Raw genomic sequence first — 22,974 nt, forward strand, 5'->3', positions numbered from 1 at the left:
TCATGTGTCAAAAAAGTGACCAGTACTTTAAATTTATTTTAACATTTAATCACAAAGTTCTCACGGGGATTCAACACATTCAACAACAACATCAACAACAAAAAAGGGGCGGAGGGAGATAAAAAATATATATCAGTCATATATTTTTCCTCACTGTTCTGTTGTTGCAGGTCAGTCAATGTCAATATAAACGCTTGAACAACTTGTAGGGGGGGGGGAGACAAGTTCCTCCCATTCATAATACTTTAATGTCCTTTGACATCTAACAAAAACATAAGAAACACTTCCAGGTTGCTTTGAAATGCAGATACAGGGCAGAGTGTGTCGACGACTCATGATACTGCAAAAAAGCTAAAAGGTCACTTACAGCTCTAATAAAATTTTTACTACGACTGTAGTTTTGTTTACAGCACAGTGAGGAGTCCAATATTCCATTAGGTGGCGCCCTTGTAGGTAACAAAGAACGCAGTAGTACATGGAACTCAAACTGAATACAAAGAACATCAAATAAATGTTCAAACGTGTTCTTAGTGGTAAACCGAGCTGGGTTTAATTGCATATTAGTAAGCCAAAATTGGCACTGGTAGTGGAAAAATCAGAACTAATAAGACACATCAACTAGTGTGCTAAATTGTCTTACTAGCACAACGAAGCATGTAGTAATCCATTGATCAGAGGCTGGGTTTTAAGGATATTGAATAAATACTCAGATGGCTATATTGATAATCACCTGGGATTTTTGGACATGTCACAGTTGGTAGTGAGTCACACACACACACATTCACACAATAGCACAGAAAAAGGAAACAGAACTGGGATTTGTAAATGGGCCATTACAATTAAGTTCCTGTTCTCAGGTTGTTGTACTAATCTTTCGAATCAATACTGTTTTTTAAAAATGTCCCTTAGCAGCTCCAGTAATTGAGCACAAAACAGATTGCTCAGAAAAACAGCACCAGGCTCAGTTGGCTCTCCTTAATTGTGAGTTGGAGTTCAAAACTTTTTGCTCAGGGATAGTAAACAGTACTTTGTGCGGTTCAAGTATCAAGTGTGCTTACACCAGTCTTGAGCTTGACAAAAGTCCGACATCAACACCTGTGACGACGATGAAATGGCGGCTGCCGCCTGCAGCCTTTTGTGTTCCGCCGACAAGGCACAGGATGAATACGTAGCTGCGATGAAAAGGGGCTTGGCACGTTCATTAATCCTGACTGGCTCGCCTCTTCTCCAGCTTCACTTTGAGCTCCTCGTTGAGAGCTGACAAGAGGAACGAAAAAGCAAGTGAGGATGAAAATACAGCAGATAGTCTGGAGATTTCTTTGCAATAATGTATCAGATTTAGCAAAGCAACCCCACAATTGAACTGATCCTCTTCTCTGTGTATTTGTTCGTGCCCTTTCGTTACGGAAGTGAAAATAAAAGTGAAACCCGCAATTGTCACGTGAACATTTTTCCCAGTCAAGTCAGAATGTATTTGATCAAATTCCAATTCCTGTCTAATCACTTTCACTTCTTTCAGTGATGACACATAACTCTTCTTTTGAAGGGGAAGTCAAGTCAAAGATTTTCTTAATAACATCAGCCTCACTCGTTCTAAATATTCTGATTAATATTGTTTTTGTGGAATATGAATTTACCCATCTCGGGATGCGGCCATTTTGCCAAGTAAAAATAACATCACAGTTGCTCAGGTAACGACCAATCACCACGCAGCTTGCAAATGTCACATGACCAAACTCAGAAAACTTCTTACACTGTGCAAGAGGGGAAGGTGATAGGATGAGTCGTCTCATAGGGTTGGTGGGCGAGGCAGGCACTGAAGATGTTAGGAGGCGGCGGTCCGGAGCAGGGGAGCGAGGCGGGGGGCTGCTGGGCCAACGATCCACACCAACTGTAAAATGAGTAAATCATTGGATTGTCCGTTTCCATTGAGAAGTGCTCGGAGACAAACCTTGTTTCGGGGGCAGCGCGGGAGGCTTTGGCAGGGGGCTGGTGGGGGCGGTGTGGAGAATCATTTCTCCATTCTCGTCATTGGCAGAAACGTATGCTGAGGACGCGAAAACATTCAATGACGCGACTCGGAGAAAGTATGAACCAGGAAGCCAACAAATAATCAACTCACTAATGTTCTCCTCATAAGGTTCTTCGAGGAGAAAAGGTTGAAGAGTTCCAGCTGTCTTCTCCACAAGGGCATTAATGACATCATGAAGGGTTGCACAGGGAATCTGCAGACCAATGGAAACATTATGTACTTGACACGTGTACTGTACTGGATCAAAAAATATATACTGTAGTATTTCATGCAGAACTTACATACCGGATTTTCCACATCAATCACATAGCCACCCTGGTCCCTCTGTGTTACTCGGTAATGTCTGAAAACTGATCTGGACGGAGCACAAAAGGGTAAATGTGAGGCGTTGAGATGTTTAAATTGGAAGGCACTTGTTTACCCGTTGAGGTCCTGTCGCGTGGTGACGGCCAATGAGCTTCCGTCTCTTCCGGGACGTAGCAACATGTTGCCACAATCTGGGTGCCTTTCTAAGAGGACTTCAGCCTCGGTTCGTGACACTGGGCGGAAACACCTGCACAGACGATAATAAATAATACCATACACACACCAGCCAGAACTTTAGGTTAATGATTAATTATTATTTTTTTGTCCAGGGACTCATTTCAGGAGAAGATTTACTAATGAAAAATATGCCCAACCCATTAAACCATTGGAATTATTATTTTTGAACACACAACCTAAATATTCCTGACTCATTCAGTGTCATCCCAGCTAAAATGAATGTTTGACATCTATAGTCGTCAATGGCAGTGAATGAGTTAAAAGAATTAGCTGAATTTAATCCGTCAGATATTAAATATCACAACAGCACACCGACGACTGCCAACACAAGGTAACGTGCATTCGGGAAAACCTACGGCGGGATCTCTCCGACTAAAGGGACAGAGAGAGGCGAAGGAGGTGCTCGTGTGGGTGTGCGGTTCCTCCGCCTGGACCTTTCTTTGTCCACAACTTCTTTCAGCATCTGGAGCTGGCCCGGCAGCAAGGTCAGGCTTGATGGTACATTCAACTATAGTACAATAGATGTTAGAAGATGCAATAATATGTATAGATGATCTGTACAAACGTGTTAAAACGTGGAAAAATTTACATCTATCACAGAGTAGAGGAAACCCTTCCACAGCTCCCTTGATTCCAGGTTGGGTGTCTGGGGAAAAAAATATAGAGTAACTTTTACGGAGTTATAATTAGGTTTGAACAAAAATGGGGGAGCAGCACATCTAGACAGATAATAAAAGCATATATTCTTTATCCACTGCAAAGAATTCTATATCTCTATGTATATTTATGGCTTTATTATACTGCCCTCAGGTGTTGCCAAGCAACACACACCAGCAGGATATTGAATATGTGCGTAAACTAAGCGACATTACCGTTATTCTAGTTTCTCCGTCCTTCATGCGTAGGATGAGTCTGGCTGCTTCTAAATTTCTATCCCGGCTACAGTCGTCCTTCAGGGACACAAACCCGTTGAGGTCCATCTTCTCTACATACTGCAATACAATTCACACACATGAAAAGAAAATTAAATCTCAGCGACTTCACCTGCCACATCACTTACATGAGTGTCCTTGGAATTATTGAAGAAATACAACGCATTCCCACACAGAGATGTCCACAGACGCCTGGGAGCCTGCAACAAAGAAAAATAAAAAAATATAACATCTGGTTTTTTTTTCCTTCTTCATCAATGTATCTAATTTCCTGTCAAAAAGAAGAATGGTGGGTGGGTAGCAGCTGCTGTCAGCGGACCACTGCATTAGCCAGCACCTGAGCCTGGCTCAAATGACAAGTCCTAGGTCTGCAGTAAAACCATTTTAATGAGAGCCTGGGGGACCCTGAGTGGGTGGTGGTATCCCCCCCTTATGTCATCACCACGCATAAATGGATAAGTCGCATCCTGTTCAGTTATGCGTCAATATTTTCAATGTAACTTGAAAGACAGTGAAAGCACACATCAGGGAGAAGACTGTTACTATGGTTACAACATTCTCCGTCGAAATCACACCGGATGTGTGATCCATTCAGCAAAGCGTCTGAAGACAATTGACCGATTGTTTTCTTGAATAGCGGATCTGAAAGCAACGCGGTGAAGTGGTAAAACAAGACATAAAAAATCCCCGCAGGTATCAACGTTCACTCGCCTCGCCCATCCCCGCATGATAAGGAAGTTGGCAGGAAACACCAACATGAAAGCCGTACCTGTTCTTTAGGTCCTCGCTTCTCCAGATAGCCTTCGTAGTAACAGGGCGGGAGCTGTGCACGGGTCCCCCCCGATCCGGGACGCTGCCTGACGGGTGCAGCCGCCATGAGTGTCGCTGGCTGAGCAGCACCAGAAAGGACAAAGGGGCGCACGGAGCAATCCGGGCAAGGGACACGCCTTCTCCCGATGAGATGGTGCTGTGGCAGTAAGCCAACAGCTGGCTGCTGGAGCATGCTGTGTCGGGTGGGTCGGTGGGTGGGTCACATAAATGGGGGGCTGTGCACTGTGGAGATTGGTTGAAGGGAAATATCTCAATTATCCTGATAGACCAGTGACACCTACAGAAATAGCAGATGAGTGCACATTGGCTTGAGATACAAATTCAGCCTCACCATTATTTATCTACATTAAAATCACAGGTGAGCCAGTTGACGAGAATCGAGGTACATCCTGGATGTAAGGTTTGATCCAAAAGTTCCAGGACTGGCACATTTCAAACCCAAAGTTTTTCATTTCCTACACCATTTGATTTGTGCTTCATCACGTGCAGAGCATCCAACACTTCCTGGTCAAGACCATCACTAATCTGCAGCTACCTTCCTCTTCAACCTACCAAAATATATAATTGGTAAAGAAATGTGGGAATTTTTTTACTAGGCCAATAATCTAGGCAAACAACAGAGGTAGGTCAATAAGTAATTTTAATACATCATCTGTCACAAGCTTTCCAGAAAAAGAAAAACAGATAAGATGGAAATACTTCATTTACCATCAATTTAGGATTTTACAAAATGATTATAATTGACAACTAACGGGAAAAAAATAATATGACACGAGTTATATATTACATGCAAATCTGTGGGCCAACTGACTTGAAACAAGAAACATGTAGCAGTATTACAACATTTATTTGAATTAGCAAATAGACAGCCTCCAACCCCCTTTACATAAAATGCATAAAATAATCACAAAGAAAAACCCAGAGGTAATCCACATATCCTCAAGATAATCCTGGATAATCCCACTTTTCTCCCAACGTGTTAGTTAACAAATGAATACATGTAAGACAGATAGTAATGATGCATGCAAAACTTTCAACACAAAGTATCATAAAATGAACCTTTGTTAACACTTTATTAATGGTGCGATCTTTTGGATTTTAATGGCGCAGTCCAAGCAGCACACAAACACTCCAGTCTTATGTTCCAAGACATTATTTATCGTCACTATTCTCCAAGATGACCCCTACCCCCCCTCCCCGATTCATTTGATTGAGTGTAATGAGGCATGTAAACACACACCTGAACCATGTAGTGACTCCTCTGCACACACATGACCCCCGTTGCTAACTCTCTTCAATACACGGAATATTGCAAGGAGATTTAAATGCATGCACAGCTACGACGAGATTATTCCGGGGGGTGAACCAGAGATCCAAAAGGTACCATGGGATTGGGATGGGGGCAGATGATAAAAAGGGGGGCAGGTGGTGAATAAAGACGAGCGGGGGGAGGGCGTAATCTACTATCCGTTAGGTCTGGTGCAGCATTTGACCCAATACACATTGTGATCATTTCCAAGCTTTTAAATGGTTAAAGTATGAGAACGCTAGCTTGTTCAGCATCTTGACAAAAACAAAGTAGGAAACATTGTAAGCGACGCTGCCAGCAGCATCAATGAAGCCTGAGAAAATTCAGGAGGTGGATTTTCATGACATTATCACCCATTTTAAATATTGGCCATGGTTGGGATGCATTAGATCAAAAATAAATGGATGACACATGATCTGTTTTTTTGGACACCACTCGCTTGTTTGTTCAAACGTCATCAAGTGTAGTTTAGTCTAATGATTCCCAACCGTTGGGCTGCAGGAAACCACTTGATTGGTCAGATTTTTATTATTATTATTATTTTCTCTTTTTTTTTTTTTTTTTTTTTTTTCCAATGTATGATTTTCAACAGCTTGACCAACACTAGATGGCAGTAACAGATTGGGGGAAAAAAAAGAGAGGGGGGGTAGAACTAAATGATGACTCCAGCAAAGGTGACATGGCAAATAAATGCCACCAAAGAAAGCATGCATGAAGATATGAAGTAGGTGCGCTGATTAGAGTTGAGGAAGCTTCCTGAAAATATTTCATTCAAGTGCTCGAGTAATGGAAAAAAAAAAAAAAAAAAAGTGCACAGGTGCATTGTGGGTCCGAGAGTGCTGTAAGTGCACTCAAGCACCACACCATTGCTTTTCTGACTTTGGTACTCCTCTTGAAAACCTTCTGAAAATTTATAGAATGTTTTTTTTTTTTAATCAAATTGCGGAGGACATCAAAACAGGCCCTCTTGTTTCATTTTCCACTAAATATATTGCTGGAGCCAATAATCCTCCCCGTTTGATCTTGCCGCGTTCAGTGCGAGATTGGAACGATGACGTCAACGTAGTTAGTGGGGAAGTATCCCGTCCTGCCGCGGAGCTTCCCCTCGTACCAGTTCTCGTCGATGTAACTGATCAAGGTGATGGTGTCGCCCTCGCGGAAGCCCAGCTCGTTCTCATTCTCGGGCTCAAAGTCGTAGAGTGCTTTACAGCACGGCTCGGCTGCGGAGGAGCGACAAAGAGGAACCGAGTGAGGCTTCATTATGATTCATATTGACATGGAAAATATTTCATGAGAAGCCATGTGTGAGCGGAGGCTTTCCATCAGGTCTGGAATAGAAACCAGACGAGAAGCTTGATGCCTACACCCAACATATTGTTACCTCCATTAAGGAAATTTGACTTTGAAGCAAATGAAGTGAACATTTTTGAAAGTCAAATCATCAGAACCGGATTTAAATTTGTGATGCTTAATTTGGACCTTACCAATCGAGGTCAAAACTTGTTCATTGATTTCATAAAACATATTTTTTACTGTCTTAGTGGAGGTTTTGCTGCGATAATCACAATCCACCATATTTAACAGCTTTTGGTATGAAGAGAAACAGGAAATGAGGAAGAAAAAAACCCAAAAAACAACGCAGCTTAATTGGTCCCTATTTGACAAGCCCCATCTTGTTCCGCCAAAACCGATAGAATGCAGTCAACAATGTCAACAGAACTACTTCCGCCTTTTCCGCCTGGCAACTGTACAAGAAAGGGAGTACAATTTAACAAATGAGGCTCTCTCATCTTTTGGCTCACTCACTCGCTCTGTTCTTGAAGGACGCTCTCGGGACGGACGGACCTGGATATTGTTCATTTTGCAAAAGGGAAAGACACGGTCACATACAATTATAATGGGCAAAGGGCTTCATCCAGCAAGATCTACCTGGAGAGTAAGCCGGAGGGCTTGTTGCAGTTGGTGTGTAACCTCCGTTGGACTCCTCGCTGTCTCCATAGTCAAAGCTCGGCTGTCTGGGTTTGGGTCTGTACTCTCGCCTTGGTTGGTTGCGACTTTCTTCAACCCTGCGGGAAACGTAAACAATAAGAACTCATTTACACATCAAACAAACTCAACAGCATTGTAAAGTTATTAAAAACAAAATAGATTTAAGGCACTTTATCAACGAAGCTTTAATAAGCGGACCTTCTCGTTATTTCACCAGAAAGTTCCTCTAGAACCTCAGTGGCGTTTCTGTGGTACTGCAGCATGGCTTCTACCAAAGCTGCCAGCTGGGTGACTTGCTCCACCTACAGAACAGCAAATAACAAAAAAGAAATTAATTCCCATACAAGTTAAAAAGCAGCATAGCAGGTTCGACAAACTTCCATCACCAGCAGTTAAAAATATTCTCTCCACCTGATTTCAGATTTGGACAACCATAATTGAGTCAACAGGCCCACTTACATCGGTCTCCAGCAGATTGTACATGGAACCCTCGGCCGCATCTCGGGACTCGTTGAACTTCTCCAAGGACTGCCTGATCTCCTCATCTGGAATTTTACCCTGCCGTTTCTTTTTATAGTCGTAATCCAGGCGGCGGCCTTCCATCTTCTTCAGGTGGTGCTGATGGAGTCAAAAGATTGCAATTTGTATAGTCACTTCCAAAAGCAGAACATTATATTTCAAAATGGATTTGTAACACCAATCCAGTGCTTGCACCTGAATATCTTTGATGTCCTTCTCCACAACACCTTGCAGTGGGTCAATAAAATTCTGTTTAACGTCTATGTCCAGACTGTCCTTGACCGCAGCCAATTTCTTCATTGATTCTCCAACAGCCATAAGAGCGGCCCCTGGAGGAAAGGAGGGACAAATGCAGCTTTGTGAATTCCATTTTGAATGATATTATTCCCGATTATCTTCTCTACCAAAGTTGTTGTTGTGGCCCATGTCTGCTCCATATTTCATCATGCTCTCTCCTAGCAGGGCTTCGGACTGCGGGTAGCCAGGACTGTTGAGCTGCCCGCGGAATTTGGACACGGTGTTGAGCATGGCCAGTTTGGTTCTGTGGGCTGGGTTCGGCTGGAGGTACTCTGTTGTTTTGTTGATGACATCAAGCACTGCTTTGCTGGTAACATCTGCTTTCTAAAGGTGAGAGAGTGATAGCTACTTAAACATACACATGTGCAAAAATGTGGGTTTTTGCTTATGTTGAAATTCACGTGATACCCTTTCAAGGTCCTTGAAGTCTTCATCTAGCTTGGTTCCCTCTGCACCGCCGACCTTCTCACTCACCATCTGAGAATACAAGAACCAAACTGTATGTGTAATACGCAATACTAAATATGCTCAAGTCTACTGCACGACAACGAAACAGTTGTATACAGTCATTTATTTTCTTAATGAGTATCACATTGTGACTGTATTGATGGATAATCAAAATCAAGTGACTTGGACTCAGACTGCAAAACAAAAAAACGATGGGGACATCCCTGATCATTTAGCCTTACTCTGTTTTTTTTTTTTTTCCCCGAGCTGACGAGTCTCTGTCATCTTTGCCCACTGGACTGTGAAACTGGTATGGGCGGGTTATTGACATAACTAAGATTCCAGTTGCTACCATGGAGGATCGACACTCCCACCAGGCTGAGGGTGCTCACCAATCACATGTTGGGCTGCAGCAACAGTGACTTGCAGAACAAGCACGTTCAAAGCAGACCGGTTTTGCCAGTTATGTTTTGTTTTTGTTGCGCTTCATTTGTCTTATGGGGAAACAGAAAGGCAGCTCACTCAGAGTTAAAGATTTTTGGAATTTGGTTAAATATCTGATCATCTTTTAACTCAGTTGCCATGAGTTTAGAAGTTCCGTTACACAGTGAAGTGTTTTTCACAGTCAGAAAAAGATAGTGATCTTTCACATTAAGCTTTTTTTACCCCCTAAATGCTAAATACCAATTATCACAAGGGCACTTTAGATAAATGCTGGCCATATGGCCAAGTATTCTGCTAAATCTCTTTACCATGTGTCCTCAGATTAAGCGTGTTTCTTTCCACCACTAATCTAATAGAATTTATCTTGATTTATGATTATATGACAATGACACTCCTTTATATATATCTTCAGCGTTCACATTTTCATGCTTTACATGTTCTAGTTTCTGCAAAATAATTTCACATAACGTAGCACAATCTAAAAATTTAATTGGCTTCCAAAAGAAATAAAATAAATTCTTTAAGCCCGTGTAGCGTCTCGGTTATCCATGTCAAGGCTGAATTTGTTTTTCTTTGTTTACAAAAACGTAAAAAAAAAAAAAAAAAAAAAAAGAAACTCACAATAGTAAGATAATTGCATATAAGCACCACGAAGTTACCCACATTAAAAACACAACAAACAGAACAGAAACCAATACATTCTCTTGATTCGTGTCTGCTTGTTGATTTAAATTTAAATAACGCTCCAACATCACTTTTCACCAAATTGTCTGTGACTTCAACTCGATTTATCACGAGTTTGGCGTTATTTCTTCAACCAGCTAACACGAAGCTAACGTTGATTTGCCATTAAAAAAACAACAACTACCAAGCTAGCTAGCAGCTAATTAAAGTTTGGGAAAAAATCATCACGCTCTTACCTGACTGGCTTTGTAAAACTGTTTCTTAATCCCAGCAACGGACATCGTGCACAGTCTCCTTTGTCCACTGGACCTCAACACAGAGAAAAATTTTAAATAATAAGTGACTAACGCAAAGGCTGCCGCGAACACTCTAAACTGCAAGCAGTGAGCAAGCGAGTACCACGTCTTCAAATTTTGGACGCCTGATGTGGAAAAAAACTTCCTTGGCGACCACAGCTTCCTGGCTCCGGCTTGTGGGAGGCTCCAGGACCGTCGAAGTGGGTCAACTGCTGACGCCTTCTCAAGTTAGTATTTCAATCATCTAATAATTATTTTATATTTGAACAGTATAAAATTCCCGAGCACGATAATTATGTCAAAACTTTGAACTGACTGCGTGTGTACATGGAAGTAACTTGCTATCGAATACGCTAAAAGTTAGCAATGTGCAGTTATCTTAAAATACGAATTCTAATTCAACTTTGAAATGTATTTGTTCATTCACGGACCAAATTCTATTTTCCTCTAAAGTTCTGTTACAGCGCAAACAAATTTGTGACATTAAACCTGTTGGGCATTCAGCATTAGAGGTCAAATTAAGTTAACACGTAATTAAGTCAATTATAAGTTTTAAATGACTTTTGAAAGCCAACTATCTTTTTGAGAGAAACTATAATACTGTAGAAAAGTCTCACATCAAGTCACCAAACCAAAAATGGCGCCAATAGTAAACAATATACAGAAATGACATCTCACTTCATCCACAAATTTATTTTGTATCAAATGTACCGTCCGCGGGTCATATCTGGCCCTTCAGGGGGTCCACCGGGTCCATGGGTATAATTCTTGAAAAGTGTAAACCCCAAAAAACAAATTACCTGCAATTTTTATATAAATGTAACTTGTTGCTCATTTTGTCCACCAGAGGGCGCATTGACATAACATTTGATTTCTGTACAAATACTTTAAGACAATTAATATACATTAACTTGTTCTTTTGGAGGCACATTTAATTGTTTTGCCTGTCACTATGTTTATCACTGTCATAAAAAAAGATGCATTATGTCGTGCATAAATTATCATTTTAGGACAAATGGGATTATTTGCATGGTTCATTTGATTATCTCTCATAGTTCAATGGTCGGAAATCACATGGATTTTAAATCACAATGACTTGACAAACATTTCTACAGAAGAAACCATTTATTACATTCTTAAAACCACGTATAATGTATCCCAACGGACAACAATATATATTGAGCTGTGCGACTCACTTAGTCTTGAACTAGTATTATAACGTCTTGTACATGATTTTCTTACACGGAAACAAAAGGGAGACAATAGTGAACGTTCCAAATCATTTGCCAATTAAAAAAAAGAGATTACTGACTTTGAAGGCCCAAAATGGAAACAAGGAAAGAACGTGGACAAAAGACAAATAAGTGAACATCACAGCAAAAGAAAAAAAAAAACATTAAATTACAAAATGAAATTTCTTTTTAAACAGATTTGTTTGCAAATGCTCATCAATTTAAAGTTGTAATATTAGGACAAACGGGAAGAAATCCAAAGAGTTTGTGAGCAACATTGACAAAAATAGAACTGAGGTCCACAGTGATGATGGTTGTGGGGTGCAAAGGCGTGAGGAGTACAAGGCTGGTCATAAAAGTGACAAGAGATCACAGCTAGCTCCCTGAGTGGCAGGCGGCAAGCCCAAAAATTTCACAGCACCCCGAGTAAGACATGTTCACCTCAGTGCTAAAACACCCTCCACTAGTTGAATTTTTTTTTTGTTCAAGTGAAATGCACTGAAACTTTGAGGGGACCAGAGAATCAAAAAGATAAACAAGAACGTCTTACTGGCTCTGAGGCCCAACTCAGGGGGGCAGCTGGTAACTCTGTCTGGTGTCCAGTAAGAAACTGGGGAATAAGTGCTTTTTTTTTTTTTTTTTTTTTTATTCAAACAAGGGGAGAAGAGGAACGGCAATACTACAAATAATACACGTTCCAACCAGCAAGGTGGTGTTATGATACAAAATTGTGGACCACCTGAACAAGTGCGACTACATGATTGAAATAGATTATACCTGACTGCTGGTTAGAAAGACCTGTTGGGTTGCATCTCCTCTTCTAAAGTTCTTTTCCTTTAGAGTCCCGTTTGTCCTTCTCCTCTAGCGTGATGTGGTCATCAGCATCAGAGCTCAATGCCAAACAAAGGCAATTTGTTTCCTCTCCATCACTGTTTGTTTGCATCTATACAACAAGTGTCTGTTCACCCGTTTTGTGGATTTGCTGTCATGGGGGGGGGGGGATAAAATGAAGGAGGGCTTGTCATAAAAACCTGAGAGTACTATATATCGAGGAAAATAGTCCAGAGTCCAAATCTCTGCTTCCTTTGTGTACGTCTCACTTTTACCTCTCCCTTTCGTTCGGAACTAATCTCACACGCTCTTAACACTCTCCCCGTCTCGCATCTATTTACATTCTTATTTAAAATATTTGTATATAAATGTGTATATAAATTAAAGATCATTTTATCTTGCCCTGTCGCTAAGTGGCATTTGCAAGGGAAGGGGGACGTGTGGGACTGAGGTTTCTCAAGAGCCGACTCAAGGCAGCACCGAACACAGGCGAAATGTTGTGAGAGAAGCGGCTCAAGGAGGTGAAGTTATGTGTTGTCTATTTTTCTTTTTTTTTCTTTCTTTTTTTTTTAGAAAATGAGTTGTGAACTTGGTCCCTAAGTATCAGTACGTGGTGGTTTTGTATGAATAAGCACACATACCATCTATCCATTTTCTGTACCGCTTGTCCCCTCGGGGGTCGCGGGCGTGCTGGAGCTTATCCCAGCCGTTATCGGGCAGTAAGCGGGGGACACCCTGAACCGGTTGCCAGCCAATCGCAGGGCACACAGAGACGAACAAACATCCGCACTCACACCTACGGGCAATTTGGAGTTCTCAATCGGCCTACCATGAGAAGTGCGTGTATAAAATAAAACTAAGTGTGACAGGGTTATACATTCACCGTTGAGTGGTTGCTTGTGCACTGGTGCTTGTCGATGAGGTACATTCAAGACAGGTTGGGGCGACCCGCAGCGGATCCGACAAGTTGCACAAGTTTTCCAGACTATGTCTCGTGGATCTGCTTGTTGGTGCTGCTACAAAACGCAGAGGAGCATGAGGGTGCGCGGTCTGTAGTGTAAGGTGCTGTGCCTGCTCGGAAAAGTGGAGGGCTACTTTGGAATCGCGGGTAGACGGAGGATTAAAAGTCCTGGATTGTCTTCTAACTGCTGGTTGTTGAACATCAACATATTTCTCCCTACTCTGTCTCTCCTTTTCCTTTCCTCGAAAAGACATCGCCTCCATCTCTTTGTCAGTCAGTCGGTCTTTCTGTCAGTCTAGCTGTTGGTGGAGTCGGGCAAGGACATGTCGGTTCCGAACACCTCCCGGTACAACGGGGGGAAACTGTATGCGGTCTCTGGATGGACCAAACGGAAAAACTCCAGTTTGTCAATGTGGAGGTTACATATAGACTTCATGATGGGTAGTTTGGACAGCATCTGTTGAGAATGAAAAAGATTCGGTGAGCATTTTTCTCTTGACGTAAACATTTTCTGCCTCCTTTTTTACCTTGTCCAGTTTCTCCTCAGAAGCACTCTTAAGAAGACTGTGGTGCAGAGCCAAGTAAACTTGTTCTTGAAGCTTCTGAACCTTTTGGCCATCCATCAGCCAAGGCCGATCTGGCAAAATCACAATATTGGCACATTAAGTGAACGTTTCATGATGTCATTTTTTGCTGAGTAAGTGTTTACTGAGTCAGCAAGTCTGTTGATTGAATACAATAATCCCGGGGGACAGGGTCAAAGGCCTACTGTGAATAGCAAAAAAGTTATCGACTCCCCTTTTAAGATGTTTATAGTAATTGTCTTGACCTTATTTGGATCTGTATGTCTATTTTAGGAATCATTTGGATGGGCAAATGATTCACAAAATTAGCTGGAAAATAAAGCAAGTCTAAATAATAAATCAATTTTATTAAAAAAAATTACAATTATTTTCCATTTCCAATTTTGTGGACCACTTGCAATACCGCCACGGACCATTAGAGGGCCGCGGACCAGTGGTTGACAACCCCTTGTCTAGATTGAGATACAAGAAGTCAATCGGCCAATTTTAGGCAAAATAAAAATATAATACATTAAATTTGTTGTTTTTGGGGATGCTAAAATGGATAGCATTTTTGTTCACTTCAATGATTTATGATCACTTTTGATCTTACATCTCAAAATTTAATACTGCCACATCCAAACTAACAGCCCAGGCTAAACTTAGGTCCTCCTTGACACGTAAACTTGACTCCGAGTCAAGATGAACCTATTCAGAAACGACTTTGACATTTTGTAGCACGGTAACGTGTTTCAGAATAAGCATAAATTGATAGGTGACAGCAACGAGCTACTGATATGTTCCACAAGGAAATGATTTTATTATTAATGGCACACCATATAATAAAAAAGAGAAATAGTCACCAGGGGAGAGAAGAACAGCCGCACTAAACAAAGCCATCTCTTCATCAGACAGCTGGAGGCGACAAAGTCCTTTTCCCAATTCAAATACTGCGCTCACCAAGTCATCACAACCTGAATAAACACATTATAAAAGTCATTGCATTACTTAATGATGTGTCAGACGGCTAATTTAAGTTTGGAAGAAGACATCCACTTTAGAATCATACCACTAATCATAGCTTCTTTTTCTAACAATGACGTCCAGCCCATTCTATTTTTTTCCATATGCAATCCGAGTCGTACCACATTTCACCACAGGAGGCAGTGTTGAGTTACTTTGTTTCATCCTGGAGTTCTACATGTGTCCAGATGGTTTATGTGTGGATTTATTTTTAGTAATTTCAATTCTGTCAACATATAGCATTCTTCTGTATTTTAATTCTTGCCCTTAACCCTTAATAATGTTTCTAGTATGTACACTGAGGTTGCATTTGCTGCAGTTGTATCTTGATGTTGGGATTTCGGATTAATTAAAACCTCCATAAAAACACACTCCGATAACATTTGGATTTAATATTGGTTAGCTAATTTCTTGAAATGACTTATTACAAGCATAAGGTGTGTTGATCTAAAAGTGCTCACCAAGTGCTTTGAAGAACTGATGCGAGGCAAATTTTCCATTGAAGAAAATGGTGCTGTTGTTGACATTAAAAGCCCGGCACATACGAATCAGCAGGACCTCCAGGCATCCTGAAAGGGTAGCCATAGCGGCAAAGATATGGAGAAAAGCCCGAGGGAGGGAGACGGAAGGGCCCGAAAATGCTCCAACACGAACACAAACACAAATGTAAATTTTGATTCAGATTAATATACATCATATATGTGACAATTTGAACCATTTAAACATATATTCACAAATGTATGTTTTAAAAAGTTCAATTTACAGAAAGTAAATTATATTGTCAAATACATGTTTTTTTTTCCCATAAATTATGAATATATATGAAAGAATGTGACAAATTTCCCAAAATTTTTCTCCCCATTGTTGAAGGAAGAGAAGGTTGGAGACAAAGCACAAGAAGGAACTCAAGTTAGCAAGTTTTCAATTGTTGTTTACTTGGACACAACTCCATTTCTAAAAATACCCATTGTGGATTGTACACTGACCTGCTTTCAGCAAAATAATCTGGTCATTCTGGCAAAGGTCCATAAATCCAGCAATGCGTTTTGCAAACTCCACCACATACTGGATGGCATTTGTGATGTGGTGTGCGCACTGCTGCCACATCCACTCAGCTGACTGATAAACAAAAAAAAAAAAGCACATTAGAGTGATTTCATCAGACAAATGTTTTTTTTTATGAAACACCACTTTAACCATTGCTCCTGAGCTGTTATTGTAATCTCACATGACATAAGCAAAGGCACATAGATAACACTTGGGGAGATAATATGTACCTTGTTCTGAAAAGCAAGCGTTTCCTCGAGTGTGTATTGTACCCAGGTGAATCTCTTCATGTCCTCGGCGCTGTACTGACACGTATCCATGTGAGATTTGACGATACATTGAGTGATTCGCTCTGGAAGACAAATCCATAAAAAGTATATAACATTACTTAAAGGTTCATCTTTTGTGAACTTGATTTTGTTGCCCTGTCCAAAGATCTTAGTGTGACCTTGCATCACCTATTAGTGGTTATAATCTGCTTTATCTAGTATCCCAGTCCTTCAGTTATACATTCATTTATTTTCTCTCAACAGGCAGTTGGGTAGTTTATTGTACTGTATTTTCCGCACTATAAGGCGCACCTAAAAACCTCCAATTTTCTCAAAAGCCGACAGCGCGCCTTATAATCAGGTGCGCCTTATATATGGACCAATATTGAGCCACTACAGCAGGTGTGTCCAAAGTCCGGCCCGCGGGCCAAATGTATATATCTTATATATGGACAAAATTTTAAAATGGGCCATTCATTGAACGTGCGCCTTATAATTCGGTGCGCCTTATATATGGGCAAAGTTTTAAAATGGGCCATTCAGTGAAGGTGCGCCTTATAATCCAATGCGCCTTATAGTGCGGAAAATACGGTACCTTGTGTTTTATGTGTGAAAGCTTCATTGTTCAGTTTATCTTTCAGGTTATCAGGATTAACCTGGTTAGATAAAAGGCTGAATAAAATAAATACAATATAAATGCCTCTCTGACAGTAACAATTCAAACTGAGCATTATTATTTTTGAAACATATCCAATAGTACACTGTGTACTCTGGGCATAGTATAGTACGTTTGCAATAAGTTCCATTTGACTATTTCTTGGCTTGGAGTACATTGACTTGGCATCACACCAACAATTTAAACCACAATATACTTCAAACTACTTTAGTTAGAATGTCCTACACATAGGTAAGCTATTTAGGTCAGCACATAAAAACGTCTTCAGCAGATTGATTCGAAAAGATTGATGTAGGGTGAGGATCAAGTTTGTCACAACTCACCGAGGTCTGTTACCGAGCAATCATCAGGCAACTGGTCCAGCAGTGCGTGCGTGTCCCCAAGCAGCGAATGCGTGTGCATCAGCTGAATGCCGTTGCTGTCCGAGCCGTCCATCGTCTGCTGCGGCGAATTCTGATTGGACAGCGATGATGACGAGGAAGAAGCGGACGATGAGTTGGAGGTGTTTCCCGTGCTGGTTCCGCCACTCCCGCCCAGTAGCTCCAAGCTGCAGTACTCGCTGGCCTCCTCGGGGGTCAGCGGTAGGTCAAAGAGGTCGGGGAGTGCTGCGATGTCATCCAGGTCGCTGAGGGTGGAGCTGGAGCCGCCCGTGCTGTAGGAACGGCTCAAACCTCCCTCGCCGTCCTCTCCGCTGCCGCCACATGCGCCGTCCTCCCGGGGTAAGGAGAGCTTAGTGGAGACCCCATCTCCGGAGCCCACACACTCCTGGGATTTCTGATGCTTCTGCACCTCAGCGTACAGGCTGTCACGCTGCTTTTTGGACATGCGGCCAAACTTCACCGCTGTTGAGAGAAAAATATTTTTAGATCGAGATTGTCGCTTGGATTATGAGAGAGCTAAATGGCACTTCACACGAGAGTAGTATAGAGCGTGTTACAATGTGTCACAACTGGGTGAAAAAAAAAAAGATGCAGTTCAGAAAGTGAGTGATGAACGGCATGTAAAAAAAGAAAAAGCCATATTTATGTGTGAATAAATTTTCCCATTAAAAACCCTTTCTCAGTCTTGTTTTTGTTGGTTTGCGGTGTCACAAAAAACAAAATAGCCTCCTCAAACTCACTTCTGATTTATTTTGCTTCTTTTCTCTGCTTTTTGCTCAGAAACCTATGCTTTTGGTTTTAATAAATACTGAGTAATAAACGGAAAAAAATTGAAAATTGCGTTTACCATCTCGACTCATGCCCAAAGCCAGACACTTTTGTAGGCGACAGTGCTGGCAGCGGTTGCGGTTGGTTCGATCGATCAAACAGTTCCTCTGGCGTGAGCAAGAGTACATGGCGTTGTTTTGCTGGCTGCGACGGAAAAAACCCTAAAAGACACACAAACACACCCAGTTGACACGTGCACATTTGAGATACAACAAGTACATTGACGCATTTTGTGTTCCTTCTTACCTTGCAGCCTTCACAGGTGATGACCCCATAGTGGATCCCCGAGGACTTGTCCCCGCAGATTTTACAGGGGATGACCTCGATTTGAGCTGCAGGACCAGAACCAAAAACGGAACAGGTCAGATCAAAACTGTCTTACATTCCGAAAACTGACTTGACAATGCAACGGAAACAACAGGCCGTTTATTTATTTCAAGATTGCTGCCAATACTGAAATACTTGGCACAGTTAGCCAAACACGCTAGCACCTGGCTTCTGTTAGCATGCCTTACTTTGTGAATAACACTTTTGAGTTTCGCTTGAACAAAAAGCGTTTTATGTGATCAGATAAGCAGCTTTTCTATTGTTTTATGATTGTGAACTTTGCCTAGCTTTTTGTTCAGATCATCTGTCTTGTTCTCGTCAGTTATAAATCTTGAGCAAAATAAAATCCATTGTATCTTCCGTTGACCTAGAAACGGCGAACTGTGGCCTTATCTCGTCGCACTTTGGCAGCTGTAATTCTCAGTTCTCTAAATGAAGTGGCCATCACCTCCAACATATCCAAAGTGTCGTGTTTTTGTCCGAGACCTTAAAAGAACCCGTAACTTTTAATACAACATTTATATTATAAAAAGAAGACGAGTAATAAAAAAGGAAGCGTAGAGCCTCAACGAGTTTGCACACAGAAATACCGAAGCCAAGTTCCCCTCAGCTCTGTTTGTCTGCACCCTGCAGGAGGCCCCCATGAAGGACCAGATTGCACAAACAGATAAGGGGATCACACGAGCGTTGCACACTGAGATGAACAAAAGAGTCTTTCTGTCTCGTCAGAGGAAAAACAATATCATAAATGATTCGGCTCGCTTTGGTTTTCCAAATCTCACGGTTGGAACGTTTTATTGAGTAATGTATACGAAAGCACTTATTGGACTTTTGACTTTTCTAGACAGTCTTCCACCACGTATACATGATTGCTAAAATACTGTACTCCAAACTGATCGGGGCAGCTGCAGGCATGCAATGGAAAAAACACCCGGCCTCCTCCTTCTCCGTCTCTCCGCTCTCCTCCCGCCTCCATCTCTCGATTATATAACTCCCGTCTGTGAGCATTCCTCGCAACACTCATTCAGCCGGCTCATCTAGCAACACATCGACAACCCGCCCTCGCTGGATTCTCTTTGTCTTATTGGCTGGTGGGTGACGGCGAGCCGCTTGCTATTGGCGGAGTCGAACATCTCTTGGCCGCTGTAGCCTGTCAGCCCATGTGGACATTTTGTCCCACTGACACACTTTCCCAATGCAAGGGGAGGAGGAGGGGGAGCAAGCACATCTCAGTGCTCCACAGACCATTTTTAAGGTGGAGCTCAACAAAAAGAAAATCTCTTCTTAAGGCCAAGAGCTTGCATCAGAAAAATACCGTTGCATAACAGTCAAATGTGATATTCCAAAGTGATAACAATGACACTGGAAAAACCACAATTACCAGTTACATTCTGAAAGACATAAGAAACAATATCAAGTTTCATTCGTGACACATTTAATACCATCCAGCCAATATGTGAGTACAGTACAGATAAAGTAGCAACCTGAATGCCAACTATTTGCTTTGACGGTGAACTTTGGTCTATTTTTATCCAGTGCTAAGTGCCGGAAATACAGTACAGATGTCCATACAGCCACACGCCCTCAACGTTGCCTCCTCTCATGCACGTCTCTAATCTCTTGACCAAAGATGGTATTGTAGTATATACTAACTGCGGAACTTCAACGTCAGCTTGTACAGCAGCTAAATGGCACGATAAAATATTTAAAAAAATCAAATCCCAGAGTAAGGCGGAAGAGAACTTTTTTCCATCACTTTGTAAAGGAATGTGGGACAAACTCCCAGTGATTGCACAACAAGTTGCCGTGTGCCAAAGTGTGAAACAGGCACTGTGTCAGTGTGTCAGCAACGTGTCTCCGAGTGAAAAACGAACTCTGACCTTCACCATCCATATGCACGACGGCCACATGCCATCATATGTGAACTTGCATAGCAAGTTTTAAGACAAGTACAAGTTGTACTAGTTAGCGTGCCACGATATCACGAGCGCACCTTTTGGCAATACTGGGTGGAAGTTCTGCAATTTTTTTTTAATGAGCTCAATTCAAATTGAAGGTAATCATACCAATGTGTTGTAATCCTCCGCTTGTTTACACTATCCATCCACATTGAGAGCATATGAGCCAAAGATGGGTTGTTGTGACTTACTACTAATTGGGAGGGAAACCAGCATGGGGGTTTCATCCCATGGCTTTCAGAAACGCTGATTGCATCATGTCTCACAGCACGCTACGAGCACATGCAGTCGGTTTTTCTGTTGGGGGCAGATCGAGTGACTAACCAACATTTTCAGTGTTGTGTTCTAATTAAGTCTCTCATTTGTTTACCAAAACGGGAACATCCCATCATCAGTTCCTTGCTAGCACCCTCCGCTCATAAATAACTATCGTACAGTATACAGTAATACCATGCTATTTGTGGGAGACCAAGCCCTGCACATCTCTCTCCAACATACTTCCTTGACACCGATTCTTATTTAAACTAGGCTTTGGTGGCATCTTGTGGCTTTTTAGCGTGTTTCAAAAAATGCACAATGTAAAGTTTTAGCTGGGAATAAGTTCCATAGGATAATAATCATTGCATTTATGATATCAGAATTCTATTTTAATTACCTATATTTGGAAAAAAGTAGGATTGCTAAATAAAGTAATGTCAACTATTCTAAACATTCCGTGGTTTTTACAGACGGATGGGGCAGATGTTAATCATATGCTGCGCTGTTGAGGTCTGCTTCGGGTCAAGTTCAAGTTCATTCCGCTGTTGAGGAGTCAAGTTGAAGTGCAAGGGTAAGTGTCAATGTGCTTTTTTGCACATGGCTTGCCTGCAGGCAGGCAGTCAGGCAGGCGCTTCCCTCAACTGCGCCCCCTCCCTCTGCTGCGCATGCTGTGTAACGTTCGGTGACATAACTAGGTCAGTGGAACAGCCAGCTCCCTCGCCCTCTGTACAATCACACGGCCGGCCATGCTGGCACAGCTATGCTACAATCGAAACCACAATCAGCCTGATAAAATGACAATAAATTATTCAACATTTAATTACATTTTGTAGAAAAAACATTTTGGTTTTATATTTTTGCTCTTTATGTCGCTCCAAATATGTAACACTTGTTAAATGAGTTAAATGATGACCTAAAAATCAATATTACATTTTAGGATGAACAGAATTAAAGTATAGAATAACAAACATCTTGATTACATAATTGTAGTTTTGGTTAATAACAATCTCGTCTCACGCCCCTCCCTTTCTGCTATTGCATAACACAAACATGGATCCCAAACCAATGCACAGATGGTCTCCCGAGTAATATATGTCATATATACATATATTACAATTAATCCAATTTTAGCTTCATTATAGTCAATCAGAAATTACACGTATGCAATTGGTCAATTAATCAGCATATAAAAAAATAGTTTTGATTCATTTATTGGAAACCCCCCTCCAGACCGCAAGTAAATTTTAAAAGTAAGCACAGGACAGCACTGCAGTCCTCAGCCGTAATCCAGTCATGGGGGGATTTAATGCGCACTTAGGAGCAAAACAGGCGCACTCCGAGGGTCTGTGCGCGCACATGTGCTCTTTCCTCACGGTTAAAACGCACCTCCAAGTTTTACTGCAAACATATACGCTTTAACTTGAATGCACTTACCTCTCATTTTGACGTCTTCTTCTTAACCGGTCGTGGAGAAGAAAGCTCGGCTACATTTGGCTGCGCTGCAGGTGACTGCCAGAAAGAAGTGGCCGTGGAAATAATAATGTCGTAACGAGGAGAGGAATATGGAATTAAAAAAAAAACACCTCAAGTGTCCTCTATCGCTCGGTGAAGTCCGATTGAAATAAAAGAGTGACTAAAGTCGCTTTGGATTGCATCCTAAACGCCCTTGTGTTTGGCGATTATAGTCCCCACGGTGGTCCACACAGTCAGCGCCTTCCTCTCAGTCTACCCTGCTAACCGACTTTCTCCAAGCGTGGACTCTCTCACATGATCTCACCACCACAAGCTCCTCGAGCAGCGACGGCGGGGGCGCGCGCGAGCGGGGACGAGCTTAAGGTGGCAGGAGTGGTTGTTGCCGTGGGGGCGCGCGCAAGGCGACCTGTCGCGTCAAAGCGAAAACATGATTTCATAAGTGCGCTCTACTGTTATTTAATTTACCGCGGAGTTAATTATGGTTTAGGTTGTGAGGCATTTGTGCATCTGTTTGGATTATTAGTATTTTAGTTCAGGCAGGCCAGAACTGGTGGGTAAAGTAGCCAAGAATTATATTGAAATAAAAGTAGACAACACTCACTTTGGAATATGTCTCAAGTCAAAAGCAGCCCTCCAAATAATTATTTAAGAGTAAGTAAACAGTTATTGAATACTCTAAATACAAGTTGTTGACAGTGGCAGTTCTACATTGAAGAGATGATTAATTATGTAATCTTATTTAATTTGATAATGGAATTTACCCACTTTTATTAGTAATTCAGACATTTTTTTCTATTACTTATAATCCCAGTTTACGGTTTTATA

The 22,974-nt window shown here is 41.6% G+C and overlaps 3 protein-coding genes and 1 long non-coding RNA gene across 10 annotated transcripts in view; 1 reads left to right on the forward strand and 3 right to left on the reverse strand.

Moving 5' to 3' along the window:
- Window positions 1–38: 38 nt before the first annotated feature.
- stap2a (signal transducing adaptor family member 2a) lies at window positions 39–4,671 on the reverse strand. 2 transcript variants are annotated; one of them, XM_088396359.1, is made up of 11 exons: window positions 4,277–4,399; window positions 3,636–3,707; window positions 3,448–3,567; window positions 3,165–3,221; window positions 2,932–3,083; window positions 2,454–2,585; window positions 2,318–2,387; window positions 2,123–2,225; window positions 1,952–2,047; window positions 1,754–1,891; window positions 39–1,257 (listed from the first exon to the last, which is right to left on the reverse strand). In XM_088396359.1, exons 1-11 carry the CDS (start codon window positions 4,382–4,384, stop codon window positions 1,202–1,204), a joined length of 1,104 nt encoding a protein of 367 aa, XP_088252485.1. In that variant the 5' UTR covers window positions 4,385–4,399; the 3' UTR covers window positions 39–1,201. The 2 variants fall into 2 exon arrangements, with proteins under 2 accessions (XP_088252485.1, XP_088252484.1); XM_088396358.1 differs by having other exon boundaries at window positions 1,952–2,225; window positions 4,277–4,671.
- A 495-nt stretch (window positions 4,672–5,166) lies between these two features.
- On the reverse strand, window positions 5,167–10,502 carry LOC148387447 (endophilin-A2-like). 2 transcript variants are annotated; one of them, XM_088397105.1, is made up of 10 exons: window positions 10,427–10,502; window positions 10,264–10,336; window positions 8,861–8,929; window positions 8,560–8,776; window positions 8,351–8,484; window positions 8,096–8,254; window positions 7,835–7,938; window positions 7,577–7,713; window positions 7,454–7,492; window positions 5,167–6,867 (listed from the first exon to the last, which is right to left on the reverse strand). In XM_088397105.1, exons 2-10 carry the CDS (start codon window positions 10,306–10,308, stop codon window positions 6,680–6,682), a joined length of 1,092 nt encoding a protein of 363 aa, XP_088253231.1. In that variant the 5' UTR covers window positions 10,309–10,336; window positions 10,427–10,502; the 3' UTR covers window positions 5,167–6,679. The 2 variants fall into 2 exon arrangements, with proteins under 2 accessions (XP_088253231.1, XP_088253232.1); XM_088397106.1 differs by lacking the exon at window positions 7,454–7,492 and having other exon boundaries at window positions 10,264–10,495.
- LOC148387448 (uncharacterized) overlaps window positions 10,172–22,974 on the forward strand; it is a 44,728-nt gene continuing 31,925 nt past the window's right edge. For all 4 annotated transcript variants that reach the window (XR_015862762.1, XR_015862760.1, XR_015862761.1 and 1 more), the window contains exons 1-3: window positions 10,172–10,550; window positions 18,387–18,494; window positions 21,147–21,247. This is a non-coding gene — a long non-coding RNA (uncharacterized LOC148387448). The remainder of the gene's footprint in view (window positions 10,551–18,386; window positions 18,495–21,146; window positions 21,248–22,974) is intronic.
- On the reverse strand, window positions 11,430–22,487 carry LOC148387449 (nuclear receptor ROR-beta-like). 2 transcript variants are annotated; one of them, XM_088397103.1, is made up of 10 exons: window positions 22,111–22,487; window positions 18,380–18,465; window positions 18,153–18,294; window positions 17,249–17,767; window positions 16,211–16,332; window positions 15,920–16,052; window positions 15,395–15,574; window positions 14,774–14,884; window positions 13,875–13,984; window positions 11,430–13,804 (listed from the first exon to the last, which is right to left on the reverse strand). In XM_088397103.1, exons 1-10 carry the CDS (start codon window positions 22,115–22,117, stop codon window positions 13,643–13,645), a joined length of 1,572 nt encoding a protein of 523 aa, XP_088253229.1. In that variant the 5' UTR covers window positions 22,118–22,487; the 3' UTR covers window positions 11,430–13,642. The 2 variants fall into 2 exon arrangements, with proteins under 2 accessions (XP_088253229.1, XP_088253230.1); XM_088397104.1 differs by having other exon boundaries at window positions 15,395–15,502; window positions 22,111–22,486.

The sequence above is a fragment of the Syngnathus floridae genome, chromosome 14 (assembly GCF_059516105.1).
Source record: "Syngnathus floridae isolate MCC-2025c chromosome 14, RoL_Sflo_1.0, whole genome shotgun sequence".
NCBI classification, from domain to species: domain Eukaryota; kingdom Metazoa; phylum Chordata; class Actinopteri; order Syngnathiformes; family Syngnathidae; genus Syngnathus; species Syngnathus floridae.

What these genes read in the sequence shown, in the direction of transcription:
- LOC148387447 (XM_088397105.1), bottom strand. Translation starts at nt 10,308, where the DNA reads ATGTCCGTTGCTGGGATTAAGAAACAGTTTTACAAAGCCAGTCAG. An exon ending in AGGACATCAAAGATATTCAG is followed by an intron (nt 8,255 to 8,350) that starts GTGCAAGCACTG and finishes TGACTCCATCAG; the next exon opens with CACCACCTGAAGAAGATGGA. An exon ending in TCTGGTGAAATAACGAGAAG is followed by an intron (nt 7,714 to 7,834) that starts GTCCGCTTATTA and finishes CGTTTCCCGCAG; the next exon opens with GGTTGAAGAAAGTCGCAACC.
- LOC148387449 (XM_088397103.1), bottom strand. An exon ending in TCACCTGTGAAGGCTGCAAG is followed by an intron (nt 18,295 to 18,379) that starts GTAAGAAGGAAC and finishes TGTGTCTTTTAG; the next exon opens with GGTTTTTTCCGTCGCAGCCA. An exon ending in TTGCTCGGTAACAGACCTCG is followed by an intron (nt 16,333 to 17,248) that starts GTGAGTTGTGAC and finishes TTTGTCTTCCAG; the next exon opens with AGCGAATCACTCAATGTATC.
- stap2a (XM_088396358.1), bottom strand. Translation starts at nt 4,510, where the DNA reads ATGCTCCAGCAGCCAGCTGTTGGCTTACTGCCACAGCACCATCTCATC. An exon ending in CGCGCTGCCCCCGAAACAAG is followed by an intron (nt 1,892 to 1,951) that starts GTTTGTCTCCGA and finishes CTCATTTTACAG; the next exon opens with TTGGTGTGGATCGTTGGCCC. An exon ending in ACCTTCCCCTCTTGCACAGT is followed by an intron (nt 1,258 to 1,753) that starts GTAAGAAGTTTT and finishes TCCTCTTGTCAG; the next exon opens with CTCTCAACGAGGAGCTCAAA.